At 22.9% G+C, this 19,338-nt stretch overlaps 3 protein-coding genes and 1 long non-coding RNA gene across 9 annotated transcripts; 2 read left to right on the forward strand and 2 right to left on the reverse strand.

Moving 5' to 3' along the window:
* Positions 1-47: 47 nt before the first annotated feature.
* On the reverse strand, positions 48-4,561 carry LOC107996053 (transcriptional protein SWT1). The gene is made up of 12 exons (XM_062081109.1): positions 4,283-4,561; positions 3,446-4,040; positions 3,129-3,335; positions 2,824-3,062; positions 2,427-2,663; positions 2,116-2,343; positions 1,794-2,048; positions 1,509-1,701; positions 1,313-1,428; positions 1,057-1,214; positions 842-982; positions 48-718 (listed from the first exon to the last, which is right to left on the reverse strand). Exons 1-12 carry the CDS (start codon positions 4,412-4,414, stop codon positions 475-477), a joined length of 2,745 nt encoding a protein of 914 aa, XP_061937093.1. The 5' UTR covers positions 4,415-4,561; the 3' UTR covers positions 48-474.
* Positions 4,562-5,007: 446 nt separating this feature from the next.
* Positions 5,008-9,431, forward strand: LOC108003153 (exonuclease mut-7 homolog). 4 transcript variants are annotated; one of them, XR_009831689.1, is made up of 13 exons: positions 5,008-5,221; positions 5,298-5,438; positions 5,714-5,898; positions 5,984-6,222; positions 6,287-6,468; positions 6,545-6,736; positions 6,842-7,039; positions 7,122-7,271; positions 7,396-7,674; positions 7,785-7,936; positions 8,019-8,453; positions 8,519-8,611; positions 8,814-8,828. XR_009831689.1 is itself a non-coding variant. In XM_062081106.1 (13 exons), exons 1-13 carry the CDS (start codon positions 5,080-5,082, stop codon positions 9,181-9,183), a joined length of 2,856 nt encoding a protein of 951 aa, XP_061937090.1. In that variant the 5' UTR covers positions 5,008-5,079; the 3' UTR covers positions 9,184-9,431. The 4 variants fall into 4 exon arrangements, 3 of the variants coding, with proteins under 3 accessions (XP_061937090.1, XP_061937091.1, XP_061937092.1); XM_062081106.1 differs by having other exon boundaries at positions 8,540-8,730; positions 8,814-9,431; XM_062081107.1 differs by having other exon boundaries at positions 8,540-8,611; positions 8,814-9,431.
* Positions 9,432-10,017: 586 nt separating this feature from the next.
* LOC107994234 (paraplegin) lies at positions 10,018-14,143 on the reverse strand. Its single transcript, XM_017051025.3, has 9 exons — positions 13,171-14,143; positions 12,835-13,107; positions 12,530-12,755; positions 12,141-12,443; positions 11,873-12,041; positions 11,426-11,778; positions 10,862-11,358; positions 10,649-10,774; positions 10,018-10,560 (listed from the first exon to the last, which is right to left on the reverse strand). The coding sequence occupies exons 1-9, from the start codon at positions 13,336-13,338 to the stop codon at positions 10,426-10,428; spliced, it is 2,250 nt and encodes a 749-aa protein (XP_016906514.2). The 5' UTR covers positions 13,339-14,143; the 3' UTR covers positions 10,018-10,425.
* Positions 14,144-15,289: 1,146 nt separating this feature from the next.
* On the forward strand, positions 15,290-19,269 carry LOC108003155 (uncharacterized). Of its 3 annotated transcripts, none has more exons than XR_009831690.1 (5): positions 15,290-15,504; positions 15,616-15,767; positions 16,245-16,458; positions 16,862-18,478; positions 18,635-19,269. It is a non-coding gene; the product is annotated as an uncharacterized LOC108003155 (long non-coding RNA). The 3 variants fall into 3 exon arrangements; XR_009831692.1 differs by having other exon boundaries at positions 16,955-18,478; XR_009831691.1 differs by lacking the exon at positions 15,616-15,767.
* The last annotated feature ends 69 nt before the right edge of the window (positions 19,270-19,338 follow it).

Genomic DNA, 19,338 nt, shown 5'->3' on the forward strand with positions numbered 1-19,338 from the left:
TTGAGAAAATACCATTTATCGTATTACAGGTATGTGAACTATAGATATGATATATTAATAATATTTTATATTCAACAAAAACTTGTATTTATATATGGAGATGTTTTATATATATATATGTATATATATATATATATACAGTTAAAGAAACTATTCTTACAATGATTAAATTACAATTAAAACATTATTTATTATTATTACTTACTAAAAAATGCATATTATATAAATAAACAGAAATATTCCTATTATTTATGTAAATATGATTAAAATGATTATAATAATAATAATAATAATAATAATAATAATAATAATAATATGAACATATGAAATATGCATCTTTTAAAAGTACTGTCGATAAGTAACATAATTATGCAACGTTTTAATTGTAATACTTTTTACATTTACTGTATACATTATAAAAAATGGATATAACTGAATTCGAAACAAAATTAACAATTATTTATAAATATACATTTATGTGCATCTGTAGTTTGCTAATCTACAAAGATGAGTACTAAGTTCTTGCAGTTGACGTAAACCGATATTTAATACATCTTGCCTTAATTTTATGCAACAATATACATCGAGGGGCTCTATATCAATTTCAATCAAATTCTTTCCTATTGATGCAGTCTCAGGCAAAAATGTTATCAATGTTTGATGTAAATTTATCAATGTTTGATGATCCATACAAGAATTTTTGACTTGTTCCATTACGCTGCAATAAAATGTAATTATTTTATATATATATATATATATATATATATATATATATATATATATGTGCATTTAAATATATAAAATATATATTATATAATTTCATAAGTAAAAATTAACTTACGCGCTCAGACTGCATAATAATTTATTTACATTTGCTGCTAGTTCTGGTTGTATTTGTTTTACATACTCTATAGATGGAAGTGGATTTAGAGTATTATAATGGAAAGAACAGGGCATTCCAATCGCTTCGGCTGCCATACCACTGTACAACAATTACCGGATGTAATCATAATCAATAATATATCGTAAATAAATATCATTAATTATAAAACTTACGACATATCGCGGGCATAAACATATGCCGCTTCAAAATATTGAAAAGCTTTTTGTGCTCTACGTTCCTGTTCTTCGACGTTATTTTCAATTCCAATTGTATTACATAATTTTTTATCATTTATCTCAGTCTCATAATTATGGCATTTTTCTTTTAATTCCTTGGGGTGAAAAAAAGAAAAAAGAAAATAAAATAATAATATTATAAATTATTTAAAAATATTTTAATATAAACAAAAAAAATTACGAGATTAATTACATCAATTTTTTTAGAAATTCGTAACATTAAAATTGAATGTTTGTCTACATTAACCATTTGTGCTAAATCGCTACATTTATTCAAGATATAGGTATTTTCCTTCAAAGTTTTTCTATCTGGAAAAAAAAAATATTCAACTATTAAAATAAATTTCCATATAAATCGATCATCTTATTGACATAAATAATTAAATTACCGGATGTATTTTTAAATATCTGTAATAATTCTTTCAAAATAACTTCTGCTTTTCTTTCAAACGATTCGCTTATAGCGGCTATCCAATGCTTTACAGCACATTGTAAAACAGTTACAGTTGTCCAAGGTGGTTTTATAATAACATATTTTTCCCAAGAATCACCATATAACATATGCATTTCTTTGCTAACTATCTGCAAAAATTTTTTTTTATTAAATCTTGCATTTCTCTTATATTATATTCTCTAATTACAATAATAATTAAATTTTATTTATATATATTTACCACTGTTAGAAAGTCCCTTATAATACTTTTTATATCTTCGTATATTTCATCCGATAAATACAATTCTTGACATAAAATTGATGTAGAATCCAAATTGAAATTTTCATTGCTTTTATTAGAACTAGAAAATGATCTATTTACATAATTAGAAGCATTAAGATAATCGACTTTTTCAAATGGATCAGTTTTCCCAAGTGTTATAATATCGTAAATCATCGCTTTATTACAAAGATTTATATCATATGATAATAAGACCTGAAAAATAATGAAATTTGAAACTTGAGACATTTAAATCTTTTTACTATTCTATATTATAACTTACAACAGATTTTCCTAAGTCACGAATTTGTAAACAAGTTTGTAAAATTTCATCATCTGGGCAATCAGTGGAAAATTTTTCTTTATTTTTTGCAACATCTTCTGGTGTTTGACCAATTACATATTGATTTAAAGAAAAAAGTTTGTTAATATAATTTATAGCTTTTCTCGCTTTAACGCACAATATTGTTGGTTTTGATTTACCATTATCATTTTTTATATAATCAAGTTCCTATAGTAAAACATTTATTTATAAAATTAAAAAAAAAACTTAATTAAACTTTATTAAAATAAATAAAAAATATAGAAACTTACACATATTACAGTCCATGGTATTACAATTAATGAATGATCATAAGTTTTAAAAACAGTTTCCCTTGCCAATTCAACAGTATCAATATTTGTTAAAAATACATTAGTATCAACAACAATATACAAATAATTTTTTTCTTGTTTTTCTGATAACAAGGGATATTTTAATGTATTATTAGGTACATTATAGGACATATTTACATTGGTTTCAGTACAAAGTTGAGTTCTAACAGCTTGAACCTAAATATTAAGGATTAATATTAATTTGTTGTTAGCAAAAAATATTTATTTTTGTTTAATTTCATATTTCTATTTGTAAATCTATTATTTATCATAAATACATTTATATAAAAAAAAAAATTTGTGTAAAATTACGATTAATAAGAATATATAATATTACTTCAAACATAATTTTCTCATCTTCCAATGGTTCCCAATCCATTTCTTCATAGAAAGAATTCTCATTAGACCGCTTTATTAAGTCATTTATAGTTGTTATTGATTCTGTAGAAGAATTTCCTACTTCTTTGTCTTTATCCGTATATAAATTTTTATTAATGAAAGTTTTATCATTTAAAAATCTCTCCTTTAATCGCACCAATCTAACTTCTGCATTTTTATAAATGTTTGGTAACTTTCCTATTGGATTATTTAGAAAATTAACAATAAAAAATTGAAATATTAAAAGAATATTATAATATTTACCACATAAATCTATAGAAGAATTCGTTGAAGAGCAAATACTCTCATTTAAATTGTCATCAGATTTTACTGATAAGCTTTCTCTTAACTTTTCCATACGTTCTTTTCCTAAATTTTTCTTCAAAGATCTTCGATTTGATTTTGTTGATATAGTTTCAATTGAATTATTTTCTTCACTCTTTCTTTTGTTCATTAAATTTTTTTCTCTTGCTATTATTAAAAAGTTTAATTTAAATTAGTAACTTTATAATTCAATTTTTTAATTATGTAAATAAAAACATTATAGAAAAATTATATTATAATATCTGTAATATACTAACCAATTTTTATATTGTTTTGTTTTTCTTCCTCTTTTCTATTTTTTAAAGGAGATGAAATGACCTCTAAATCGACTTCCTGTTTACACCCACTTCTCTTTCTTAATCGTGTTTTAATTATTTTTTGCTTACATATCATATTCTTTCTAACTTCCTCTACTTTTTTAGTTTTAGAACTTTTTGCATTTCTTTCTTGTATTTTTTCTAAAAATACTTGCATTTGTGGTGTACAATTTGAATTTATTTTTGAATTTGAATGAATATCATGTTTTTTTGTATATGAACTGGTTTCATCAACTTTTAAAGATTGTGATTTTATAGCATCCTTAGCTGATATAGAACTTTGAGTTTTAGGACTATTCTTTTCTTTCCGCTTTAACATTTTTTCTCGAATTGCTTTCATTTGTGGAGTTTCTTTTTCTTCATTATCTTTTTTCTGCGTTTGCTTAATAAAACGTTTTGCGACAAGTTTTTTTCTTTCAAAGATTTCTTTTTTAGATTCATTGTATTCAGAAGTAGGAGATTGAACTTCATTAATTTCATTGTCTTGTGTTGATTGTTTTCGTTTTTTAGAAGATCCATTTGATTTTTTCTTAATCTAATAATAAAATCATTTATAATTATTTTATTTTTAATATCTAATTATAATATATTTATAAATCAAAAACTAATTATAATTAAATGATAATTAATATACAAAATAATTAAGTTATAAAAAAAATACAAAGATAAATAATAAAGATATCTATAGGTTAAAACATATGAAAAAAAGAATCAAATATTATTAACTTTTATCAAATATTAATACTGATAATATATAAAAATAATATATTAAAATACTTGTTCTGTCTGTTCTACTGTTGGTTTATCCCAAGATGATTGATTTGTTTTGATATTAAAATAATATATTCTATGTGGATGTGTCTTTGAGCTCATTTCAATCCAATTTGCTGGTAATTTATGTTTCATCATATTTAAAATAGTCGAAAAACATAAACATATAAAAACAAAATTTAATTATAAAGAGAATCAATTCAATTTCACAGAACGCGAATTTTTTATTACGTATCATTACATGCTCTCTTATAAACTTCAACGATGTAATAGACGATGACTGATCATAAACAAAATACATATGATGTCAGTCACGTGTTCCAAAACAATGAATTTATATGGAGAATGTCTTAACGATTCCATTAAAATTTGAAATATTTGTGTTTTATACTCAAGATGAAAGATTTTAGAATAATTAATCAAATATATTATTTTTAAATTTGTTTAACATATATAATTGTGAATAAGAAATTTTACCACGTAGGGGATTTTAACGTTATTGTTTTGCTTCATGTATATAACTATCTAAAATCTCAGAAATGTGTCTTTCTTCTTCGTACCATTGAATTGTTTTTTCGAAAAAAAGTTCTTCTTTTTTAAACTATGATTTAATGCATTTGTGATAATAAAAGATAAGTCGATATTTATGCAAAAGATTGACGAAACGTATGAATTCGATTGTTTCTTACACATATCAATTCAATTGTTTTTCACGTGTAACAATCTGCAAAGATATAGTAAATTACTTTAGTTTTATTATTTATTCCATCAATATATTGTTAATATAAATTATTATACAAGCAATGTCACACAAATATCAAAATGTTAATGATTTATCAACAGTAGAATTTTCTGAAAATAATGACGAAGATTTAACATTTTTTTCGTACATAGACGAAGCAACAAAAGAATGGCTTAAATCATTAGAACAAATATGGCAAATATGTAATTATAAATTATAGTATAATAATAATATATTTTTATATTCATTTTTGTTAATTATATTATATATTTTTAACAGGGAAAAAGGGTGATGTTGTAAATAAAACATTGATAGAATATTTTGATAGTGCACCTAATCCATATTTAAGTACAATACGAATATTAGTAAATACTTCAGATTTTAAACATATAAAAAAAAATTCATCATTAGCATTTACAGGTTTGTATTTATAAAATATTTATGTAAAGTGAAACAAGATATAACTATGATTATAATTAATATAATTATAAATTAATATTAAATATTAAAATTATTTATAAATATATATATATATATATATATATATATATATATATATATATGCATAAGCACACATAAATATACATATAATAATAATATTAAATACACATATAGATATTGTTATAAATTTTTAAAAAGATATAATAGATAACGTTATAAATATAATCCATAAAATAAATTTTTATGGATTACAGTTATAGAAGAATATGCAGAATGGATAAAATCAAGAAAAGAAATATATGAACAGTTCCTAGTTCTAGATTTAAAATTAGCAACATTTCAATTAATTATTAAGCAAAATAATATGGAATTTATTAAAATGGTTGCAAGTACATATAAGTTTGTAGAACATAAAGAAGAATTTCTTCATATAATACAGGTATTATACTAATTTAAATATATATATATAATATTGTAATTTTCGAATTTTAGATTATTGCATAATGAAATATATTTTTTTACAGGAAATGATACGAAAAAAGAAATACAAAGAGGCAGCACAATATGCGGTTATATTAAAATTACAAGAATCTTTTTCAGATCCAGAATCTTTAATATTACCACTTATTTTACAAAACAAATTAACAGTTGTAGAAGAATTTTTAACTGATTGTCCTCGTTTACAGGAAGCTTTAGTTTTGTATTTGGATAATTTAATTGGACCTGATAATAGTATGCATAACTTGCTAAATGAATTAATTATGTAAGTTCTAATAATTTATTAAAGAAAAGATTTTAAGTATAATAATATTTTTAATATATTATAGAAAAAATAAAATACCAGATGTAAAAATGTCAATCACAAATACAAAACCTATGGGTAAATTAATAGCACGTTTTGTCAAATTGTATAATCTTCCATCGGAACTTTGTACTAATTTAAATAAAAAAAGATGTGAAGGTGTTTTACAATATCTCATACATAAACGTTATAAAGAATATAGTTTAAGTATGTAAATTTTTTTAATAATATAAAGTATCATATCCACAACAATGAATAAAATAACAATTATTGTTAAATTAAGGTACTGATAGTTGGAGAGAAATGGTACAAGATGCAGTAAAAAATGATGAAACATTACAATTAACTATGATAAGAATGTTACTTAATACCAAAGATTCAAGTGAAGCTTTATATTGGGCTAAAAAGTTTAATGTACCTAGAGAAAAATGGCCATGGATACTTTTATATGAAGAAGAACAAAATGAATCTGAAAGTAATAATTATTTGTTATTATTATTATTATTATTATTATTAGTATTATTATTATTATTCATAAAATTATTAAAATTATTTTTATTTATAATGTTTCATTATGTAGATGTAAATGAAGGAGCTTCAACTAGCAAAATAAATGATTGGGAAGATGACAATGATCTTATGAATTATTATGAATTAAAGCTATCAAGAGATTCTATTAAAATAATAAATAATCCTTATAGTTTTGAAGAATTTCTTGACAAAGGATTAGATGGTGTCTCTATTGTTGGTATTGATTCAGAATGGAAACCTTGTTTTGGTATTTGAATATTTTAAATCACTAAAAAAAAATTTGTTTCGCTATAATATAATAAAATAATTGTGATTATTATCATCATTAGGTACAAAACAAACAGAATTAGCTTTAATACAAATAGCTACCAAAGATAATGTGTACATTATAGATGTAACTACAATGGGAAATAAGTTTACAGAATTATGGGCAAAATTAGCCTTAGTTTTATTTGAAAACAAAAATATTTTAAAACTTGGTAAAATTTTCGTAATTAAATTTTTATTTTATAAAGATATGAAGTTAGATAATATGAAAATTGAAATTAACTTAAATAATATTCTACTTATATTTATATTTTTATTTATAAATTTATGATCTAGGTTTTGGAATAGCCCAAGATATGACTGTTATACGTAGTAGTTTGCCTGCATTATCGAAAATAAAAATATATGGACAAGGATATTTAGATATTGTAAATTTATGGAAAAAATTGGTAGAAGATTATAAATTTGTTTTCCCACATGAAAGTGATGATCAATTTACTAAAAAAAATTTGAGTAAGCTTGTAGAACTTTGTCTTGGACAAAAACTAAATAAATCTGATCAATTTTCTAATTGGGAGCAAAGGCCATTAAGAGAAAGTCAAATAATATATGCTGGTTAGTTATTCTTTCATAAATTTAATTTCATTAATTTTTTTTTATTATTATTACAACATATGTTCACATAATACTCAAGCATAATTATATAATTATATGTAATATTATAGCATTAGATGCATACTGTTTGTTAGAAATATATGCGACATTAGAAATTCAATGTGAACATTTGGAAATACCATTTGATGATGCTTGTTTAGAATTGCAACATATTCCATTTAAATCATCATCACAAAAAAATATAAGAAGATTAGCACAAAAGGTAAATTTTTTTATGTCACGAATAATTGTGTAGAATATTTACAACTTATTAAAATATGTACTTTTTAAATATTTATTTTTAGTCTCATGTAAGTAAGAACAAAGGATATGATAAACAAGAAAATTTTCAAAGAGATTTACCAACACAAAAATTAAGAAATTTTAGGAAATTAAATTGTCAAAATCATATTTCTAACAAATCAATACAATCAACATTATCAATGAGGATCATGAATCTAAATGAATCACATAATATAAATAAATCAACATGTTATTATGCAAAACAAAAAGAATTTCATGTAAACAATAAGTCTCTAGATATTGAGAACTTTGTATACAAAAAAATACACACATGGCGTGTAGTTTGTGATTCGATGTTAGGTGGATTAACAAATAAATTGCGAATGTGTGGATGCGATTGTGTTCATTTTGCATTTGATCAGGGTGGAGAACGATCTGTTAAACTAGCAATGCGTGAAAAAAGAGTGTTTTTAACTCGTAATAAAGGATATTTAAAAGTAAGTTCAATATTTTTAATTAATCTAAATAATATTATCAATTATTATTTTAATATAATATATAGTTTTTTATTTTATTTACATAGTTTTTACAATACATACCATCTGAAGATTGCTATTTTGTATTGTCTGACACTCCTGATGAACAATTAAGAGAGGTATTAAATCACTTCAAAATTGCGGTTACGCATAATGATATATTTAGTCGATGTCAAGCTTGTAACAGTAATGAATTTTCAAAAGTTCGAAAGTCATTAATGTATGAACTTTCGAAAAGGTTATTTAGATAATCTTTTTTATGTAAAACTATTCGTTAAATATAAAAGTAAACATTAATACATTTTTTTTTTAATTTTTCAGTTATGCTGAACTAACTGGTAAAAATAATTACAACATTTCTTCAAATCCATCGTATCACGATGATTCGTATTTAAGAACAGATGCACAGAGTAATGATTTGGAACACAATACTAATTTGAAACACAGTAATGACGATCGTCCGTGGATACTTAACATAATATGTTCTGTGAATGTCAGTACATGTTCAACGAAATATCAGGCAAGAATACAAATTGATCAAGTACCAATGAAAGTATTACAGAATGTACGATTTTTTTATATTTGTGATCGATGTGGAAAGATTTATTGGAATGGAACACATTTAGAACGTACTCTTAAGAATTCTATTAAGGACATCCTTATGCCTACTACATTGATTTTAAGGAAATGAAGAATTAAATAACGAAGACATGTTTAAATTACTATATCCCATTTTAAGATATTTAATATCTCAGAAAGTTTTGTTTTGGTTATTAATTAATATTCATATTATAATCTGCTGAATTTTGTATAAACTTTGTTTAAATATCAAGAATAATATTTTATATATCTTATAAAAATATACTTTATACTATTTTCCATTAGTTATAAAAAAATATATTGTAAACAAAAAAAGTATAATAAAAGTATTCCTGTCTATTTTTTCTATTTTTATATATTTCTTTTTAAATCTCTATTTTAAATATCTATTTCATTTTTATATTTTAAGATCAACAAAATATATTGGGCAAATATATTTTTAACTATATTTTTGATAAATGAAAATTAATTAAATAAGTACGTATGCTTTTTATATTAAAGATTTTGTATAAATATACATTATAGTTTTGAAAGAGGAACAATCAAATTATATAAAAATATTTCTAATATTGCATTTTAATTGTGCACTGAAAGCAAATCTCTTTGTTTATATGTCTATAAAATATATGCGCTCAAAAAGCGGCTCGAATAACTCTGATTAACTATGTTTTTTAAAATAAAAATATAAAAAAAAATGTACATAAAATTAACATATAAATATATATACTTGTAATAAAAATAGAATATTGCTAAAAATTATATAGATTGAAATTCGATTTCATTTATTATATGTATATGCATGCATTTAAATATGAAATAGGAACCTTTAGTTATAAACGTGAATTCATGTGAATACACATAAAAAATTAAATGAATTTGTTAATTCGTTTAACAATTTCGCAAATATATAGGTTTAAACAACAAATTTTTTATCATAGTATATAATCAGTAATTTTTATTTTATATACAAAATACAATTTGAAATACAATTAATACGTTTATATTGCGCAATATACAACTATAAATATATATTTTTTTATATAATGAAAAATTTTAAATAATCATTTTTTATACTATGGAGTTGATTTATATTTTAATTTTTTCAAAATATAATTAATAAATACTTTTTTTACTAAATTGTGATTTTTTTCTTATCCTTTGGAAAAGTAAACATTTTCTTTTATGAAGATATTATTACAGATAATCAAGATAATAATATTATTATATTTATTTTATATTAATTAAATATATTAAATATATAATAAAGATATTTCTTCTACTAACAACTTAATAATATTATATAAATATCTTTTAAAATATCGCTAATGTTTATTTATTGTGTGCCTGGATTATATTCTTCATATTCTTGCAATTCTGTAAGATCTTTCTTTCCAAAAGGTGGAGGTCCAATTAATGCTTCTATATCTTTATATGTCAAAGTTTCTTTTTTTAGAAGAGTTTCAGCTAGCTATATATACGATGAAAAGATTTATTAATGACGATATTTTCTTTGATTTAATATTTTATTTAATATATTTAATAATAATTATACGTACTATTATCAATTTATCTTTATTATCTTGTAATAATTTTTCAGTTGTTTTATATGCTTCAATTATTATTCTTCGTACTTCTGCATCCATTAAACTTCCTAATTTTTTACTATATGGTTTTTTAGTATTCTAAAATTAAAAAATAAATTCAATAAAAAATATTAATTAATAATATATTACTATTTTAAAAATATTAAATATATGTATGTCTTATACCATAGTTGTTAATTCTTTATCAAAAGAAACTAAACCCACAGAAGGACTCATTCCGAATTGTTGAACTTGACAATATGCCATTTCCGTTACTTTTTCTAAATCATTTTGTGCACTAGTTGAAATTTTATTAAACATTATATTTTCAGCAACTCTACCACCTAATAATACACACATACGTTCAAAAATATGTTCTGAACTTTGAAGTTTCAGATTTGAATCAGAAAATTGAGAAAAACCCAAACGTTTATTTGTTCTTGGTACTACAGTTATTTTAATTAAAGGATTTGCACGTTCTAATAACCATGCCGTTAATGCATGACCGGCTTCATGATAAACAATAACTTTTTTCTCAGAAGGTGTCAATGTACTAGATTTTTTTATTGAGCCACCTAATATTTTATCAACTGCATACATGAGATCATTATCATCAACTTTAATCTTTTTTTCACTTGCTGCATGTAATGCAGCTTCATTACAAACATTTGCTATCTCAGCTCCTTAAAGAAAAAAAAAATATTGTTCAAAATAAAAAAATTAAAACAATTTAAATAGTTGTATACATACCGCTAAAACCAGGAGTAAGATGAGCTAAATATTTAGAATATTTTATTGGTTTGTCTTTCAATAATAATGACTGAAGATGATATTCAAAAATTTGTCCTCTCTCTTCTAAAGTAGGAAGATCAATCAAAATATGTCTATCAAATCTACCACATCTTAATAAAGCTTTATCCAAAACTTCTGCTCTATTTGTTGAAGCCAAAATAATAATATCCTTTGTTGCTATCATTCCATCCATTTCTACTAATAGTTGATTTAGTGTTCTCTCTGATTCAGAATTAGTGAATTCACTGAATGAATCTGATCGTTTTTTGCCTATTGCATCAATTTCATCTATGTAAATAATACTAGGAGCTCTTTAAGAACAAATAATATGAAAATTAGTTCAATTATAGTAATAATAATATTGTTATTATTTCTTCACAATGATAACAACAATAATAATAAAACCTTTTTTTTGCTTCTGTAAATAAATCCCTAACACGTGCTGCACCTAATCCACCTATTAATTCAGTGAATTCAGATCCATTCATTGACAGAAATGGAACATTTGATTCAGTTGCAACAGCTTTAGCTAAAAGTGTTTTACCACAACCTGGTGGACCTAAGAGTAAAGCTCCTAAAGATAAATTGATTAAATTGTAACATATTTAAAATGTGTAATATTTAACATATGTAAAAAAATTATAAATTTGTAAATTGTAATAATTCTAAATACCTTTAGGTACTTTAGCACCAAGTTTTGTATATCTTTCAGGATTTTTAAGATAATCAACAAATTCCATAACTTCTATTTTGGCTTCTTTTAAACCAGCTACATCTTTAAAACGAACACCTTTACCAGAAAAAGGTTCCACTAAAGTATATTTTGCTTTATTTATAGAAGTAAAACTCTTAAATTTTTGTTTTACTACTGGAAGAAAAGATGCAAAAAATAGGACAAGAAAAAGCAATGTTTGAAGAATTTCTGTTACAGCCAATTGCTCATTCAAATGAATGTATCTAATTGAAATGCCATCCTCTAAAAAATAAATAAATTAATATATTTTAATATGAATCAAAATTAAATTATACTTAAAATCAAAGTAATATATATTCTTATTATACCCATTCTAATTCCAATGCGTCTTTCTAATGCTCTAATTTTTTCTTCAACATTTTTTAAATCAGGGACATCATGAAATTGAAGACGTCTATAAAAAATATATCTTCCTTTATATGTAGCACCTTTTTTTACTATACCTTGTATAAAATCTGGATAAATTATAATTTCTTGAACTTGACCTTTTAAAAGCATTTCATTTATAAATTCATTCCAATGCATCATTACAACCTGGTATAAAATAATGATTCAATAAGTAATTACATAAAATTATTATAATTGATAATTGATAATTTATTTATGTACTTACAAAACGTTCCATTATTCCAGAGAATAAAAGATAGTACATTAAAAATAAAGTAACAACGATAGACGCTTTAAAAAAAAATATATTATGTTCATTGGATTTTTTGGGATCTTTATTAGGATCACCAGAATCATCATTGGATGTTTGTTGATTTTTAGTAGAACTTGTATTAAAATTTCTTTTATTGCACAATTTTGAAAAATAAATTGTAAAAAATTCATTATTTGAAATTAATGATTGTATTTCAGATAATTCTTTATGTTTTATAACACATAACTAAAAAGATATTTTCTCATAATCATTTTATAATGTAAAATTAAATTACATAAATATATTTACCGAATGTGATAATGGGAAACATAACCTATTCATATGATTGTGAAAATTAATATTTGTAGACAGGGTATTAAATACTTCATGTTTCTTTAAATTATATTTAAATAAATATCCAAGAATTTTTCGAGAAACGACATATTGTCGTTTCAGATATATTACAGAATTTTGCATATTATATCATGCAATATAAAATCACGTGTAAATCTATTAACATCTCCACTTTAATATATCTAATTACAGATTTCTTGTAAATATTTTAAATAATATATTATAGTATATTGGCAATATTTCAACATTTAATATAACAGTCTAATCCTAATTTATATCATAAATATATTATGAGAGAGAGATTTATATTATATTTTTTATATTAAAGATTAAAGGACATTAGTAAATAGTTTTAAAAAAGAAACCATGAAAAAAATGTATCCAGCGATGTATCCAATCTTGTATATAATCTCTATTTATACGCCAGGATTGAATATAGACAAGAAGAGCAAATGTGAGAGAAAAATAAAAATAAAGTAAAAAGATTGACGGTCAATTTCTATATCTCTGTTCTTTTTTTCCTCTATTTGTTCTACAAATAGATAATATAGCAAAAGTAAACAGTTATTGATTAATAATCTAAAAAATCTTAAATCGTCGATTTTTTTTATCTATATTACATAAATACTTTATGGTTTATAATAATGATATGTATAAATAGATATATTTAAATAAAAAAATCTTACAAATTAATATTATTTTCCTACATATTGTAATAAAAACTATGGGCGAAATTTTTAATTTACAAATAATTTAACTAATAAATAAATATATCTACTATATATAATAATCAAAAAATTTATGAAACAATCCAATACATGTAATGTATAGAAATACCAAAAGTATGTATCAAAGGAATTATTTATAAAATCTTCATTTTGTGTGTACCAATTTTTGTGATTAAAATAAATACAACACCAGCATATTTAAACAATTCTTTTTATTAATTATTTTTGAAAAGTTTTATTTGTCAAAACAAAAATATTTAATAAAATATACATATATGGAATATGAAAATATATTGTTTTTACATCATTCATAATCATGTTACATCAAGAAATATCCACAAATGTTTATAATTATAATAAAAAATAAAGAAAAAATGATGTAGCTATTTATTTTCTCAACTTTTTAAATAAATTAATTCAATAATTAAAATTATATTACAAATGTAGAGAACTTCAAAATTGTAAACATAAGATGCAAAATATTCCATCATATTAATTTTCAATATTTTTAATAGTTTATCGTCAATCTATAACGTGATAACAATAAATGCATATTTATTCAACAATATTTGAGATTTTAACGATTTAAAACATTTATAATTTGGAATAATAAAACCACGCTCATAAATTAACCTAAAAAATAATATTTACATCAAAATATATACAAATAATTCATCTAAATAAATATTTATTTATATTACACATATATATACACTTTTTAAATAAATCTATTTCTTCAAGAATACTTTTTTTTCATTCTTTCTTTTTATGCTCTTTTTATTCATTCTTATACAAATAACACCCAAATAATATATATATTCATTTATTGCATTATTTCTTTTGATTCTGAAAATATATTTTGTTCATGAGACAAAAACAAAAAAGTTTTATCAACGCCATCTCGTGTTTGGATCATGGAAGCTCCGACTTGTTACTAGCATAGCAGAATATGCAAGGAGGTATACTTATCCGCGTGACGTCACAGACAAGGAACGCAACATAGTGTAAGAAGGACAGAAACATTTTCCCGCGAATTCAAAGATGCCATATTGAAAATTCCTTAATTATTCATTTTCTCGGCAAAATTTCGGCACTTTTAAGGTCGTATCTAATAGTTGGAACTCCAAACAAGTTCCTCGTATCAATTTTAATATAAATTTCTTTGCTATTTATTTTTTAATTATTTATTCAATAAATTTTTATTACAGCATCTTTGAATTGGCGCGAAAATATTTCTATCCTTCTTGCACTATGTTGCGTTCCTTGTCTGTGACGTCACGCGGATAAGTATACCTCTTTGCATATTCTGCTATGCTAGTAACAAGTCGGAGCTTCCATGATCCAAACACGAGATGGCGTTGATTGTCGAAATTATTTTGATTCTTATCTATCTCATGGACAAAATATACACATTTGAATATTCCAAGGATGAAATAAAAAAGTTTAATGTTTATCTTTATCTTTCATTAATTAAGAAATTGTTTAATTGAGAATGTGCGATAGTGCAAAAGAAAATGATAAATAAAAGCTATTTTCCCAAAGACATATATGTTCAAGAAATGTAAGTACTATATACGCTAATAGTATAAATAAATCAAGAAACGCAGTTTTTTTTTTTTTTTAGATGCATAATTAAAATTAGCTTTAGATTAATATATCGTACTTTTCACAGTAATTATCTACTATACATATGATTTAAAACCTGTTGATATATTTAATTGGAATGCAATAATTTATTACTATTTGATTACTAGAACTGTAACACATGTATAAAAAATAAAAAAATTATCCTGATTGCTTAATCTCTGCAATGTATTGTTGAAGGTATGTCAAATCCCATTTGAATTAATTTATGTAAAAATATAAGGATATTGAAATTAATTTATTTGAAAACATAAAAGAGTATTTTAATAATAATCATTTTCAGATGTTATTATTACTGAATTATGATGTAATGAATATAAAGGCTAACAGAATAAAAATTAATGATCTCTTTTATGTTTTTGATGGTTTTTAATTAAAATTTATGGCAAATAAATAAATTATATGTTTAATATGATAAATTATTATTTGTAAAATTTTTTTATATATTTTATTTATTGGATAGAACAAAAAAAAAGAAATGAATATAGCAATAAGATGATAACATTTCAAAATGACAAGTTGAAATGTTGCTGATTTGATTTTAAATTGTATGGAGTAGAAAACTTACTGAACAACAAAAAACATTATAATATTTCATATTTTTTTCATAGATTCCATTATATGTTATTTCATATCTAATATATTCTTAATTTTCAGAAATGACACAAAAAAGATATGAAATTCTTTCTATAATTTGGCTGGAAAATTTTTAAAAATCATCCAGTAATTTCCAGTAATGACCAATTTTATATCAAAAGAATATAATTTGAGAACAAATGATACGTGAGATTTCTTTTGAAATCTTGAAATTTTCAAATATCTTGAGAATATTACAATTTTTGCAATCAAGCAGATTCTAATACATAAAGAGGTGAGATGCTAAATTTTTCTTTAAATTGTATCTATTTTTCATATCTTACTTATCTTTCATACTTAACTTTACATATTTACATATTTTCAGGTATCAAACTTTAAACAAGAAATATTTTTTCATTATTTTAATACTATTTAATTATGTAATTCGATTATTTGATATTTGATATGTTTTATACATTCTTTTTTATTTTTAATTCTTTAAGGTATGATATACGTTACATAATATATATTATATTTTTTTTTATTTTTTATACTTGTTTTTCTATTTTTATCAGATATCATGCTGCTCACTTCTTACTTTAAAAAAAAAAAAACGTTTTTTTTTATCATTTTATTTAACATTAATTATGGAATTCAATATATGTATCCGTTTTATATTCATGTCTTACAAATTTCAGCTCTATAAGATTTTTAAGATATTTAATATATTTAAAAATTTTTACATTAAAATCGATAATGATGAGAAACATGCTTGGAATAACAACTTTTAGATACGATCTTAAAATTGCCGAAATTTTGACGAGAAAATGAATAATGAAGGAATTTTCAATATGGCATCTTTGAATTTGGCGGGAAAATGTTTCTGTCTTTCTCGTATTATGTTCCTTGTCTGTGACGTCACGTGGATAAGTATACCTTCTTGCATATTCTGCTATGCTAGTAAAAAATCGAAGCTTCCGTGATCCAAACGCGAGATAGCGTTAATTATCGAAAAATTTATTTGAAAACATCAAAAGAATATTTTAATAATAACAATCATTTTTAGATGTTATTTTTACTGAATTATGATATAATGAATATAAAGACTAACAAAAAAATTGATAATGATGAGAAACATGCTTGGACTTTTGGCTGCGATCTTAAAAATGGCGAAATTTTGCCGAGAAAATGAATAATGAAGAAATTTTCAATATGGCATCTTTGAATTGGCGGGAAAATATTTCTATCCTTCTCGTATTATGTTGCGTTCCTTGTCTGTGACGTCACGTGGATGAGTATACCTCCTTGCATATTCTGCTATGCTAGTAAAAAATTGGAGCTTCCGTGATCCAAACGCGAGATGGCGTTGATTATCGAAAAATTTATTTATTTAAAAACGTGAAAAGACTATTTTAATAATAACAATCATTTTTAGACATTATTTTTACTGAATTATGATATAATGAATATAAAGGCTAACAAAAAAATTGATAATGATGAGAAACATGCTTGGACTTTTGGTTGGAATCTTAAAAATGGCGAAATTTTGCCAAGAAAATGAATAATGAAGGAATTTTCAATATGGCATCTTTGAATTGGCGGGAAAATATTTCTATCCTTCTCGTATTATGTTGCGTTCCTTGTCTGTGACGTCACGTGGATGAGTATACCTCCTTGCATATTCTGCTATGCTAGTAAAAAATTGGAGCTTCCGTGATCCAAACGCGAGATGGCGTTGATTATCGAAAAATTTATTTATTTAAAAACGTGAAAAGACTATTTTAATAATAACAATCATTTTTAGACATTATTTTTACTGAATTATGATATAATGAATATAAAGGCTAACAAAAAAATTGATAATGATGAGAAACATGCTTGGACTTTTGGTTGGAATCTTAAAAATGGCGAAATTTTGCCAAGAAAATGAATAATGAAGGAATTTTCAATATGGCATCTTTGAATTGGCGGGAAAATGTTTCTATCCTTCTCGCACTATATTGCGTTCCTTGTTTGTGACGTCACGCGGATGAATATACCTCCTTGCACATTCTGCTACGCTAGTAACAAGTCGGAGCTTCTGTGATCCAAACGCGAGATGGCGTTGATCGTCGAAATTTGTTCATTCCTTGTATCTTATTGATATAATATTCAGGATTAAAGAATTTTAATAAGAAATTTAATACAGTGAATAAAGTATAATTTAAATGTTATTTGTACAAGGATAACTAAAAAATATATTAAATAAAATAACAAAGAAAAAATATTTTTGAAGAAATAGATTTATTTCAAGAATATATATATGTTATACATGTGTAAGTAATTGTTTATTTAAATGTATATTATATATAAATATTGTTTCTTAAGTTAATTTATAGATACGTGATTAAGATTAGTTTTATATTACAAATAATTCATGTACATTTTTACAAGAAATTTTACAATATTTATTTATTATTATCATATTTCAGATTGAGGATAATTGAAAGTATTATGTTATACATATTGTTATGTATAATGTATACATAAGATATTAAATATGATGATTTGATCGTGTTTAACTGTTAAAATTATCAACAAAATATAAATAAAAATCGAAGAACTGCTTTTTGTATTTTATGTAATTTTAATTTTGAAGTTCTTCGCGTTTACGTATGTATCTAATCTAATTGTTAAATGAATTTGAAAATTTTAAAGAGAAGTAACTACATTATTTTACTCTATATCTTATTCTAATTATAAACATTTGTAAGTATTAACAAACATTTGTATTTATATTATATTTAACATAATAAGTAATGATAAAACAATGAGAAAATAATTTTGCGCTTTTTACGCTCCTGTTAAATTTACGATTTTTAATCATATTTTAGCGCCGATAAATGAAAACGTTCGATTGAAAAAATTATATAGATATCATACTATAAAGACAAGAAAATAAAGGTATAAAAATGGTAAGAAAAATAATTGTATTTCATTTCGGAATCGTAACGAATAAAGTGCTTTAACAGTATTTATAAAATGTATTTAGCTGATGATTTAAATATCGAAAGATAAAATAAAAAGGCTTCTTCAGTGCGATAAAAAAATATGCAAATATTACGTACATATGTATTTTTATATACTCCATATATTTTGTTATATATTTTTATTTTTTATCAGATAAAATTTTTTA

This window comes from Apis cerana, linkage group LG11 (assembly GCF_029169275.1).
Source record: "Apis cerana isolate GH-2021 linkage group LG11, AcerK_1.0, whole genome shotgun sequence".
Lineage (NCBI taxonomy): Eukaryota > Metazoa > Arthropoda > Insecta > Hymenoptera > Apidae > Apis > Apis cerana.

What these genes read in the sequence shown, in the direction of transcription:
- LOC108003153 (XM_062081106.1), top strand. Translation starts at nt 5,080, where the DNA reads ATGTCACACAAATATCAAAATGTTAATGATTTATCAACAGTAGAATTT. An exon ending in TTGCTAAATGAATTAATTAT is followed by an intron (nt 6,223 to 6,286) that starts GTAAGTTCTAAT and finishes AATATATTATAG; the next exon opens with AAAAAATAAAATACCAGATG. An exon ending in GTAATAAAGGATATTTAAAA is followed by an intron (nt 8,454 to 8,539) that starts GTAAGTTCAATA and finishes TTATTTACATAG; the next exon opens with TTTTTACAATACATACCATC.
- LOC107996053 (XM_062081109.1), bottom strand. Translation starts at nt 4,414, where the DNA reads ATGATGAAACATAAATTACCAGCAAATTGGATTGAAATGAGCTCAAAG. An exon ending in ACAAAACAATATAAAAATTG is followed by an intron (nt 3,336 to 3,445) that starts GTTAGTATATTA and finishes TTTTAATAATAG; the next exon opens with CAAGAGAAAAAAATTTAATG. An exon ending in TAAGGGACTTTCTAACAGTG is followed by an intron (nt 1,702 to 1,793) that starts GTAAATATATAT and finishes AAATTTTTGCAG; the next exon opens with ATAGTTAGCAAAGAAATGCA.
- LOC107994234 (XM_017051025.3), bottom strand. Translation starts at nt 13,338, where the DNA reads ATGCAAAATTCTGTAATATATCTGAAACGACAATATGTCGTTTCTCGA. An exon ending in GTTTCCCATTATCACATTCG is followed by an intron (nt 13,108 to 13,170) that starts GTAAATATATTT and finishes ATATCTTTTTAG; the next exon opens with TTATGTGTTATAAAACATAA. An exon ending in TTTACAGAAGCAAAAAAAAG is followed by an intron (nt 11,779 to 11,872) that starts GTTTTATTATTA and finishes TTGTTCTTAAAG; the next exon opens with AGCTCCTAGTATTATTTACA.